Consider the following 12,303-nt stretch of genomic DNA (forward strand, 5'->3'; position numbering starts at 1 on the left):
TGGGCGTCCTTTAGGGCCGTGCCACCTTCCACCGGCAACGCCGTCTTCTTAGTCACCGCAGTGATTAAAGAATCCACGGTAGGCCAAAGAAAGGCCTCACGTTCACTTTCAGGCAAAGGATAGAGGCGGGAGATAGCCCTAGCCACTTTGAGGCTCGCTTCCGGGACATCCCATTGAGCCGAAATTAAGGTGTGCATGGCATCATGCACGTGGAAGGTTCTAGGCGGGCGCTTCGTCCCCAGCATAATGGCAGAGCCAACAGGGGCTGAGGGAGAAACGTCCTCTGGCGAGGAAATCTTCAAAATGCTCATGGCCTGCAGTAACAGGTTGGGCAAATCCTCTGAGCGAAAGATCCGCGCTGCAGAGGGGTCATCCGCTCCATCCGAGCGGGAATCCGTCTCCTCCAAGGAATCCCCAAAGGACCGTTGGGAGAACTCAGATACGCTGCCCTCATCTACATCAGAGGAAACAGCGTCCTCTAAGGCCTGGGAATCCACCCGAGGGCGTTTACTTCCGGGGGCCCTCAACCCCGTTATCGGACAAGGGAGAAGGGGCAGCGTTTTGCATAAGGAAAGCCTGATGCAGCAGCAAAATAAACTCGGGGGAGAAACCCCCCAGACTGTGTATTTCAGCAGCCTGGGCCACAGCCCTAGACGCACCCTCAACCGGCGCTCGCAAGAGCGGGGGAGCCACATGCTGCGCATCCAAGATGGCGTCCGGCGCGACACTCCACGAAGGAGCCGCGCGGGAAGAACGGCGCTTAACTTTAGCCGCTTTTTTGCCGTTGCCCAAATCAAGGGCGGGCCCTGGCAATGAACGTCTCCCAGCTCAAGGGCGGCCCAAGAAGAAGCCGTCCGAGCAGAGTGGCCGGCCAAGGATGGCGGAGGCGAGCAGGGGGGATGGGCGTTTCTGGCGGGAAAAAAACCGCCGCGCCGGAGGAAGACCCGGGACACTGACCAAGCCTCCAAACTGACACCCAACAAGGGCGAATCAGACTTTAAAACCCCCGCATCCCCGCTAGAAGCGCACACGCGGTCCGGGGAGCGATTCTTCGCGCCCCTCGCCCTCCGACGCCATAGGCCACGTGGAGATCAATCGGGGAACCCCCTGCCCGCATAAAAAGGTTAAAAATTACCTGCTTCTCGCTCCGAGCTGTAACGACCTGGTGTCCCAGTGAGTAGCTGCAATAAACGTTTAAATAAACGTCGAAATAAACGCCCTTAAGGACGTCCAAAATTATTATTTTTTTTTTTTAACGGAGCCAGCGGGAGGGGGGAGAAAAGGAGGGACCTGGCACCACCAGGTTTGCACTTGCTCAAGAAGAGCCCTCAACCCCAGGCACTCAACAAAACCTAAAAATTAGGCTTGGAGGCCTAGCCAGAGCTGCTGCTGTGTGTGACCACCACCTGCTGAGATAGAGAACATACTGAGGAGTTTCCGGCAGCACATGACCACATATAGGGAGGCAAAAGGATTGCTCTCTATCTCCACCTGCTGGTAGATGGACACAACCCACCAGTCTATGGATTGATCAGCATGATGATATGGAACTCTTGTTTCTTGATACCACCCCTCTTCTCCCCTCCCTCCCCCCACCCCCCAAAAGGAAGGAAGGAAGGACGGTGCCTGTCCACAGAATCCATGAGAATGTAGAGACCCTCCCTCTAAGCAGCCTTTAAGAAGGCAAACTCCTTGAGTTTAAATTCTTATACTAATTATTGTGTGAATGCTTAAGTGCTTTAAAATATTTAGTCAGAACTAAAGAAACTGTATACATCTAAACACGTATTAAATGTTTGAATCTCTACATCTTATTTATAACAACTTTTTTTTTCAGAGTTAAATACAGGTCAGATACAGGAGGCCATTGGTGAGGCTGTCAATGGCATTGTGAAGCATTTTCATAAACCTGAGAAAGAGGTAAGAATTGCATTGGGCTGTTTGTCAGAAAATTGTGTAACCTCAGTTTATATGCTCAAGGAGGTTTTGTGCTGAAATATATATATATATATATATATATATATATATATATATATATATATATATATATAATGTGGTGTGTGTGTATGGATACACACACACCTAACAAATTGGGAGATAACATTTTTTGTAGGAAACTACCAGATTTTTCAAGTAAAAATAATTGTCTCCTATCCAAAAAAAATGAGAGGGGTTAGTTTCTGTACATAAATGCTTCCTCCTCCCAGTACTTGAAATTAAATTTAACTTGTTTACATGTTGTCTAGGATTACTGAAACATTTTGACTTGCTTTAATTAAAAAATATTCAATAGGGAATATTGAATTAATTTTTTGTATTTTATTTATCCAGATTGTCATAAAACAAGCAGGTATACAACTGAAGCAATGATACAATTATTTGTTGTTTTTTGTGTTATTATAGTTGCCCTCCTCCCAATAAAATCCCTTTCCCCTCCCTAACCCAACTTAAATAACAATGCAAGAACGTGAAGCATGGTGACTCAGTAAGAAATAACTGTTATGATAACAAAAACCTTCATGCAGCGATATCTCGCCATTGCGTATATGGTGTCCATATTTTGGAGAACTGCAAAAGGTGTCCACGCTTTTTAGCTGTGAGCATAGGCATAAGACAACAGTAATCCACTTTGCTGAAAACCTGAGCAACTGTCCTTCCCCATGTTTAAACTTGTACAGCGCTGCGTAACCCTGGTAGCGCTATAGAAATGCTTAGTAGTAGTAGTACTGTAGATTGTTTCCAATGTTTTGCAACCAAGATCCGAGCCGCTGTATAGGCATGAGATAGAAGTTGGTGAAGCTCCTTCTTAGTGCCCAGTTGCTGCACTTTCAAAAGGCAGGTATCCAGTGTAAGGGCAGGAATCCCTGGGATACTTTGCAGTAGTTGAGAACGAAGATTAGTCCAAAAGTTATGAATGATAGGATATGACCACCATATATGCCAAAAAGTGCCTGGTCCCCCACGTTCTACATTGCACCCATGCCTCCAGCATCACCCCCCGTCTGAACTCCCATCCGAGGCAATATTCCTTGCAGTGTCGGCAATGGGAGCCAGGGAATCGCCTAGAGGGGGATATCCCCCAACAAGTGTTGGTCAATATATGTCCAAGGTTTAGAGACTCCCTTCTGCCATATTGCCACAGTTTGAAGTAAAGCTGCTCTATAATGTAATACGAAATTAGGAACCCCCATTCCGCCATCCTTCCTAGATTGACAGAGGATAATCTGATTCACCCTTGGAGGGGGGGGGGGGTCTCTTGCGACAAATGTGAAAACTTTTCTGTTGAGGTATCTAAAGAATGAGGGTGGTATACTAATTAGTAGAACCATAAACAACTACAACAATTTGGGCGATATTGTCATCTTCACTGCCACTATCCTTCCACCCATGACAGGTTTAAACCTCCCCAGGTATCTAATATAGCGCTGGGCCCACTGAAACAGAACGTCCGCCTTTAGGGACAGCTGTAACTCTGGGGGCAGGTTAATAGGCAGTATCTCTGATTTCTGTACGTTAATTTTGAAACCCAAAACCTTACTAAACATTGTAAAGATAACAACTTCCCACCCGTCACGCAAGCATTCCCGCTCAGTTATTTTTTTCTCCGCAGTGAGGTGCGGTCGAGTTTTTCCCCTCTCCTCTCAGTCCCGGGAAAGAGATCCTTCGTTTTTGCGGCTTTTCGCCTTATTTCTTTTTTCTTGTATTGAAATGTATAGTTTTTTTTTTTTAAACTTAACACGTAGTTTCCTTATTTTTTTTGTCCCTTTTAAAGTTTCCTTTCTTTTTTGACGCGGCCAGCTTATGCCGCGTAGTCAGGTTGTTCCCTTTTTTCGTGCCATTTTTTCTTTTAACAGGCATGACCGTGTCTTTTGATTTCGCCGAAGCCGTTTTTCCTTCCATGTCATCGAAGACGCAGCGGCTTCAAGCGTTGTACTCGGTGCAACCGGACCATCTCGGGTACTGATACCCACTTCTGGTGTATCCAGTGCCTTGGGCCCGACCATAGCCCAGACGCTTGTAGTCTGTGTCTTTGCATGAACGAGAGAAGCTTTTTTGGGGCTCTGTCGTGGCGAAGGCGAAGAAGCACTGTCATCGTTCTCCTTCGACACACGGTGCCGGGAGCTCCGGGGCGTCGAGGGATTCGGCACTCGAGAAGCATCGGCGCCGAGAGGATAGCTCTCCCTCTATTCAGGAGGTGTCAGTGCGTCGGTCTAGCAGCCCGGTACCTGCTCCCAAGCCTCGACAGATTCTGTCACCGGCTCCTTTACCAACCCCGCAGCCTTGTCCAACGGCGGCTCTCGACGAGCGCGTAAGGGCCCTGCTTCCAGAGCTTCTAGAAGGGTTACTGTGCCAGTCTGCTTTGGTGTTGGGGTGCTTGCGCCTTCCGTACCGTCTGCTGCAGCGGTATCTGGCCCTTCGCCTGTGGTAAGGTCCCCGACCTCGGTGCCACCTGCCACCCAGGTCGACTCCCCTTCCACGTCGTTGGAGGAAGCTTCACCGGGCGTCGACTTCTCTGCACCGCCATTGAGGACGTCGTTCCTCGGTGTTGATGGCGGATGTTCCTTGCCGGCGGCATAACCTTTTTGGTGAGAAAGTAGAGAATCTGGTTGACCAGCTCAAAAAGCACAATGATGTATGGATTCTCTCTCCCGCCGGGCATCTTCTGCTACTGCCTCCTCATCTAGGAGGTTTTTTTGGAGGAAAGAGGAGTGCCCCTATTCCTATGCTAGGCGTAGGTACACTCCTGCTTCTCGGCAGCTTGTGTAGGCTCAGCCCCAGTGTGCTCGTTCTCGTCAACAGCGTGCGCCTAAGGTCTCTGTGGCTCCCCAGCAAAAGCAAGGGACCGGCTTTTGACTGGCTCCAGTTCAGCATAGCCTCAGTAAAAGTGTCCGTGCCGGATGACTTGCTGGTCGGGGAGAGGTTGATATTTTTTCACCAAAGGTGGCCTCATAACCTCCGACCGGTGGGTTCTTCAAATAGTCCGGTCAGGATACACCCTCAATCTGGAATCCAAACCTCCAAATTGTCCACCGGGAGTTCATTCTTACTGTTCCCAGGACAAACAGGTACTTGCAGAGAAACTCTCCGCCCTTCTACATGCCCAAGCGGTCGATCCTGTTCCACCAGGGGAAGAAGTGCTGGAATTCTATTCCAGGTACTTCCTTGTGCAAAAGAAAACACAGGGGATGCGTCCCATCCTAGATCTAAGGGCCCTGAACAAATTTCTTGCCCGAGAAAAGCTCAAGATGGTTTCCTTGGGCACCCTACTTCCCATGATAAAGGAAAATGATTGGCTAGTCTCTCTGGACTTAAAGGATGCTTACACACACATCTCGATACTTCCAGCTCACAGGAAGTATCTTTGATTTCAGCTGGGCACTTTTAGTACCGTGTACTGCCTTTTAGCCTGGCGTCTGCGCCCAGAGTGTTTACCAAATGCCTAGCTGTAGTTGCAGCATCGCTACGCAGACTGGGAGTGCATGTGTTTCCTTACCTCGACGATTGGCTGGTGAAGAGCACCTCAAAGGAGGGTGCTCTGGAGTCCATGCGAATGACTGTTTAGGTGCTAGAGCTACTGGGGTTCATCATAAATTATCCCAAATCCCATCTCACCCCAGTCCAAAAATTGGAATTCATTGGAGCCCTGTTGAATACTCAGCTTGAGCTTATCTTCCCAAGGCATGGGCAGACAACCTTCTGTTTCTGGTGTCCATGGTTCAAGCAGACAGGAGGAGCCTCCATAGAAAGCCAAAGCAAACCAGCAAAAGTAGAGGCTGACAAATGCGCAAACCATTAGGGAGATAATATCAAAAACCAGTTTATTCAGAATATTCATATCAATATCAAGGACCCGACATGGTCCGTGTTTTGGCGCCAAAACACCTGCCTCAGGGGTCACAATCAACTTTCTCTGAGAAGAAACTGATAGGCTTGAATAATTCCTTTATGTATGCAAGTTAATCCACAGAGAGAACAAAAGAACAGCCAACCGATCAGCAAACACCATTTCTTTTGCTGGTTTGCTTTGTCCATGGTTCGAGCGCCTCAGCAGGTCATGGCTCGGCAGATGTTGAGACTTCTGGGGCACATGGCCTCCACAGTTCATGTAACACCCATGGCACATCTACATATGAGATCAGCTCATAATAACATAGTAGATGACGGCAGAGAAAGACCTGTACGGTCCATCCAGTCTGCCCAACAAGATAAACTCATACGTGCTACTTTATGTGTATACCTGACTTTGATTTATATCTGCCATTTTCAGGGCACAGACAGTAGAAGTCTGCCCAGCACTAGCCCCGCCTCCCCCCACCGGCTCTGCCACCCAATCTCTGCTAAGCTTCTGAGGATCCATTCCTTCTGAACAGGATTCCTTTATGTTTATCCCAAGCATTTTTGAATTCCATTACCGTTTTCATCTCCACCACCTCCCGCGGAGGGCATTCCAAGTATCCACCACTCTCGCTGTGAAAAAATACTCCCTGACATTTTTATTGAGTCTGCCCCCTTTCAATCTCATTTCATGTCCTCTAGTTCTACCGCCTTCCCATCTCCGGAAAAGATTCGTTTGCGGATTAATACCTTTCAAATATTTGAACGTCTGTATCATATCACCCCTGTTTCTCCTTTCCTCCAGGGTATACATGTACAGGTCAGCAAGTCTCTCCTCATACGTCTTGTAACGCAAATCCCATACCTTTTTTGTAGCTTTTCTTTGCACCGCTTCAATTCTTTTTACATCCTTACCATGATACGGCCTCCAAAACTGAACACAATACTCTAGGTGGGGCCTCACCAACAACTTATACAGGGGCATCAACACCTCCTTTCTTCTGCTGGTCACACCTCTCTCTCTATAGCCTAGCAACCTTCTAGCTATGGCCACCGCCTTGTCACACTGTTTCGTCGCCTTCAGATCCTCAGATACTATCACCCCAAGATCCCTCTCCCCGTCCGTACATATCAGACTCTCACCGCCTAACACATACGTCTCCCGTGGATTTCTACTCCCTAAGTGCATCACTTTGCATTTCTTCACATTGAATTTTAATTGCCAAACCTTAGACCATTCTTCTAGCTTCCGCAGATCCTTTTTCATGTTTTCCACTCCCTCCTGGGTGTCCACTCTGTTACAAATCTTAGTATCGTCTGCAAAAAGGCAAACTTTACCTTCTAACCCTTCGGCAATGTCACTCACAAATATTTTGAACAGACTCGGCCCCAGCACCAATCCCTGAGGTACTCCACTGCTCACCTTTTCCTCATCCAATCGAATTCCATTTACCACCACTCTCTGGCATCTGTCCATCAACCAGTTCCTAATCCAGTTCACCACTTCAGGTCTTATCTTCAGCCTGTCTAGTTTATTCAAGAGCCTCCTGTGGGGAACCGTGTCAAAAGCTTTGCTGAAATCTAAGTAGATTACGTCCATAGCTCGTCCACGATTCAATTCTCCGGTTACCCAGTCAAAGAATTCAATGAGATTCATTTGGCACGATTTACTTTTGGTAAAACCATGTTGTCTAGGATCTTGCAACTTATTGGCTTCCAGGAAATTCACTATCCTTTCCTTCAGCATCGCTTCCATTACTTTTCCAATAACTGAAGTGAGGCTTACCGGCCTGTAGTTTCCAGCTCCTTCCCTATCACCACTTTTGTGAAGAGGGACCATATCCGCCGTTCTCCACTCCCACGGAACCTCCCCCTTCTCCAAGGATTTATTAAACAAATCTTTAAGAGGACCCGCCAGAACCTCTCTGAGCTCCTTCAATATCCTGGGGTGAATCCCATCCAGTCCCATGGCTTTGTCCACCTTTAGATTTTTAAGTTGTTCATACACACACTCTTCCATGAACAGTGTTATATCCACTCCATTCTCATATGTACTTTTGCCAGTCAATCGCGGTCCTTCTCCAGGATTTTCTTCTGTGAAAACAGAACAAAAGTATGTGTTTAGCAAATTTGCTTTTTCTTCATCATTATCTACATAGCAGTTCGCATCATCTTTCAGTCTCACAATTCCCTTTTTAGTTTTCCTCCTTTCACTAATATACCTGAAGAAATTTTTGTCACCCCTCCTTACCTTTCTAGCCATTTGTTCTTGCACTTTCGCCAGACGTATCTCTCTCTTGGCTTCTTTCAGTTTCATCCGATATTCCTCCTAGAGTTCCTCTTCTTGAGTTTTCTGTATTTCAGGAACGCCAACTCTTTAGCCTTTATTTTCTCAGCCACTTGCTTGGAGAACAATATCGGTTTCCTTTTTCTCTTGCTTTTATTTACTCTCCGTACAATAAAGGTTTGTGGCCCTATTTATAGCTTCATTCCGCCTGGACCACTGTCCTTCCACTTCTCATTCGTCCTCCCAGCCCATCAGCTCCTTCCTCAGGTATTCCCCCATTTTACTAAAGTCAGCATGCTTGAAATCCAGTACTTAGGTTTGATATGACAGCTGGAGGGCGGCCACTCAAAACTCAAACTGTTTGATAGTGACTGCTGCCCAGGTGGGCACCCACTCGGACATTTGGCACACTATCCCCATTTGTGAGCACCAGATCCAGCATTGCTCCCTCCCTCGTGGGTTCCGTCACCATTTGTCTGAGCAGAGCACTTTGAAAAGCATCCATGATCTGGAGGAAGTGATGTCATCAAGCAGCATGGCCGCTTATGAGCAGAGCTTCTGCTACCCCACAGAAACAGAGAGCAATAAAATCAATCCAAGCGCACCTGGAGAGCAAAAAGCATGGGCTGATGTCCATCGGATCATCTGGGATCACAGCAGCTAGAAGCTCGAATTCGGCAGTGGTAGATTTATCCCGTTTTGCTTTTCCCAGAGGAGAGGTGACAACAGGAGGAAAAATGGCGGCGGCATGGAAGCTAAAAGAGCTAGCGTGCGCAGAAAAACCTCAACAAACAGAATTACCGCTAGTCTCGGAGGGGTCTGGGGGGGGGCTCCCCTCGGACCTACAAACCTGGCTGCAGGAGATCAGCTCGGACTTGAAAGCCCTGCGGGCAGATGTGGCAACACTCGGGTCAGACCTAAGTGGAGAGATCCGGGAGCTGGGCGCTCGATTAGAGGAAATGGAGATGCACGTGGAGGCACACAGCGAGGCGTTGGGAATTCTAGACCATCAGTTAACCGAACTGCACAAAGAACAGCAGCAACTACTAGACAAAGTGGAGGATTTAGAGAACCGGGGCCACCGCAATAACTTGCGGTTCCGGGGTCTCCCAGAAACGTCGACTTACCAAGATAGCGAACGAGTGGTTCAAAAGCTGGTAATGAGTTGCTCTCAACGAACGGCAGTGCAGTAGAGATCGAGGCAATCCAGCTGGAGAGAGCTCACAGGGCGCTTGGCCCGGTGCGAAACAACAGGCCCAAAGACATTATTGCATGCTTCTCAAGCTATAAATTTAAGGACTAGGTTTTGAAAGCTGTGCGCCAGAACCAGGGTTTTAAATGGGATTCTTATGCTATTGAAATCTATCAAGATATAGCCGCAGCGACACTAAAACGTAGGGGAGAATTAAAACCCTTCACAAGACAATTAAGAGATCTTAAAACCCAATACCGATGGCGACATCCTTTTGCACTGGTCTTTTATAAAGATGGGAACATGCATCAGGTGAAAGCAGAGGCTCGAGTGGTTTCCCCAGAAGCCGACGCAGCAATGGATCAGGCGGAGACCGGACCGGGGAAGAAGAGTACCCCACGATCCCTCCCGCTGAAATGGCAGAGAGTGGGCATGGGCCCACGGCGACTTCAGGATAGTGTTGGGCAGACTTATATGGTCTGTGCCAGAGTCGGTGGTGGGAGGCGGGGCTGGTGTTTGGGGTCGGGGATAGTGCTGGGCAGACTTATACAGTCTGTGCCCTGAAAAAGACAGGTACAAATCAAGGTAAGGTATACACAAAATGTGGCACATGTGAGTTATCTTGTTGGGCAGACTGGATGGACCGTGCAGGTCTTTTTCTGCTGTCATCTACTATGTTACTATGTTAGTGTCAACAATCAGCAGCTCAGATCACCTGACAGTTATATGCATTTAAAAATGGGAATGAGTTGAGACTATCTTGCAAGGATACCTCAAAATCAGGGAAGATAGGTTTTCTGGATAGTGAGGTTGCACAACAGAACGTGGTAGGCCAGGTGCCCTTAAATACAACCAAAAATCAGACAAAAGATGGCAAATCATTAGTGTCAAGTACTAAGCATCATGCAAATAGGAACAACAAACATACTCTGAAATGTCTATATGCAAATGCTAGGAGTCTAAGAAATAAGATGGGAGAGTTGGAATATATTGCACTAAATGAAAAATTGGATATAATAGGCAATACTGAGACCTGGTGGAAGGAGGATAACCAGTGGGACACTGTCATACCGGGGTACAAAGTATATCGTAGTGATAGGGTGGACCGGACTGGTGGAGGGGTAGCATTGTATATTAACGAGAGCCTTGACTCAGATAGATTACAAATTCTGCAGGATACAAATCACACCTTTGAATCATTGTGGGTTGAAATTCCTTGTATAAAAGGGAAAAGGACGGTGATAGGAGTTTACTACCGTCCGCCTTGCCAGGATGAGCAGGTAGACGCAGAAATGATAAATCAGAGACGCAAACAAAATGGGCAATGTGATAATAATGGGTGACTTCAATTATCCAAATATAGACTAGGTAAATGTAACATCTGGACACGCTAGAGAGGTACAATTCCTTGATGAAATCAAGGACAGCTTTATGGAGCAGCTGGTGCAGGAGCCGACGAGAGAAGAAAAATTCTAGACTTGGTCTTTAGTGGAGCGCATGATCTGGTGAGGGACGTTATGGTACTGGGGCCGCTTGATAACAGTGATTATAATATGATCAGTTTTGATATCAACCTTGAAGTAACTATACACAGGAAGTCAAATATGTTAGCGTTTAACTTTAAAAAAGGAGACTATGATAAAATGAGAAGAATGGTTAAAAAAAACTTAGGGGGGCAACTGAGAGGGTGAAAACTGTACAACAGGCATGGACGCTGTTCAAATATACCATCCTGGAGGCCCAGGCCAAACATAGAATTAGAAAAGAAAGACGGAAGTCCAAAAGACAGCCGGCGTGGTTGAAAAGTGAGGTGAAGGAAGCTGTTAGGGCTAAAAGAAACACCTTCAGAAAATGGAAGAAGGAACCATCTGAAAATAACAAGAAGCAGCATAAGGAGTGTCAAAGCAAATGCAAGGCGCAGATAAAGAATGCCAAGAGGGATTACGAAAAAAAAGATAGCATTAGAGGCAAAAAACATAGCAAAAAATTTTTTCGGTATATTAAAAGCAGGAAGCTGGCAAAAGAATCGGTTGGGCCGCTGGATGACAGAGGGGTAAAAGGGGCGATCAAGGAAGATAAAGACGTAGCGGAGAGATTGAATGAATTTTTTACTTCGGTCTTCACCGAGGAAGATTTGGGTGGGATACCGGTGTTGGAAATGGTATTTCAAGCGGTCGAGTCAGAGAAATTTACTGACTTCACGGTAAACCTGGAGGACGTAATGGGGCAGTTCAGCAAAATGAAGAGTAGCAAATCTCCTGGACCGGATGGTATTCATCCTAGAGTACTGATAGAACTGAAAAATGAGCTTGCGGAGCTACTGTTAGTGATACGCTATTTATCCTTAAAATCGATCGTGGTACCGGAAGATTGGAGGGTAGCCAGTGTAACGCCGATTTTTTAAAAAGTTTCCAGGGGGGGGGTCACGTGATGCTGTGAGGGGAAGTGGACGTGCCTAGCTTCGCCCGCTCAGGGAACCCCATCCTTCGACTCTTTTTGTTAGCAGAACGACGTTAATTGGAACTGAAACTACCTCAAATACCGGAGAAGAACGCATGGACAAATTTCTAAGCAGACATTCAACGCAAATGTCCTCAAAATCTTCAAAAAGAATACAAGATCGTGCGCGCATGGGGGAAGACAAGATGGCGTCGACGCCACCATCTCCCTCGCAAATACAACAGCCATCCACCTTGATCCCTGAGATAACAGAAGCGGTAGTAAAAGCACTGGATCCCCCGGTTTTTACAACTATCGGAACAGATAGCAGGGATTGCTCAGTCTACCGCGGAACTTACTCGGCGAGCCGGGAGTTGGAGTGTAGAGTATCAGACGTCGAAGACATTCTGGAATCACACTCCTCAGCGATAAAGCAGCTGGAATCCTTAACTAAATCTCAACAAGAGAAGATTGAAGATCTAGAAAATAGATCTCGAAGAGGAAAATTTGCGATTTCTCGGCTTTCCTGAATCGCTGCCAGAAAAATCTT

The 12,303-nt window shown here is 47.0% G+C and overlaps 1 protein-coding gene across 1 annotated transcript in view; it reads left to right on the forward strand.

The window, feature by feature from the left end:
- Positions 1-12,303, forward strand: part of DENND5A (DENN domain containing 5A) — a 315,605-nt gene that overhangs the window by 280,393 nt on the left and 22,909 nt on the right. The window contains exon 20 of the mRNA XM_030201008.1: positions 1,838-1,920. Within this exon, the coding sequence (XP_030056868.1) occupies positions 1,838-1,920 (83 nt within the window). The remainder of the gene's footprint in view (positions 1-1,837; positions 1,921-12,303) is intronic.

Source organism: Microcaecilia unicolor, chromosome 4 (assembly GCF_901765095.1).
Source record: "Microcaecilia unicolor chromosome 4, aMicUni1.1, whole genome shotgun sequence".
In the NCBI taxonomy this organism is placed as follows: Eukaryota; Metazoa; Chordata; class Amphibia; order Gymnophiona; family Siphonopidae; genus Microcaecilia; species Microcaecilia unicolor.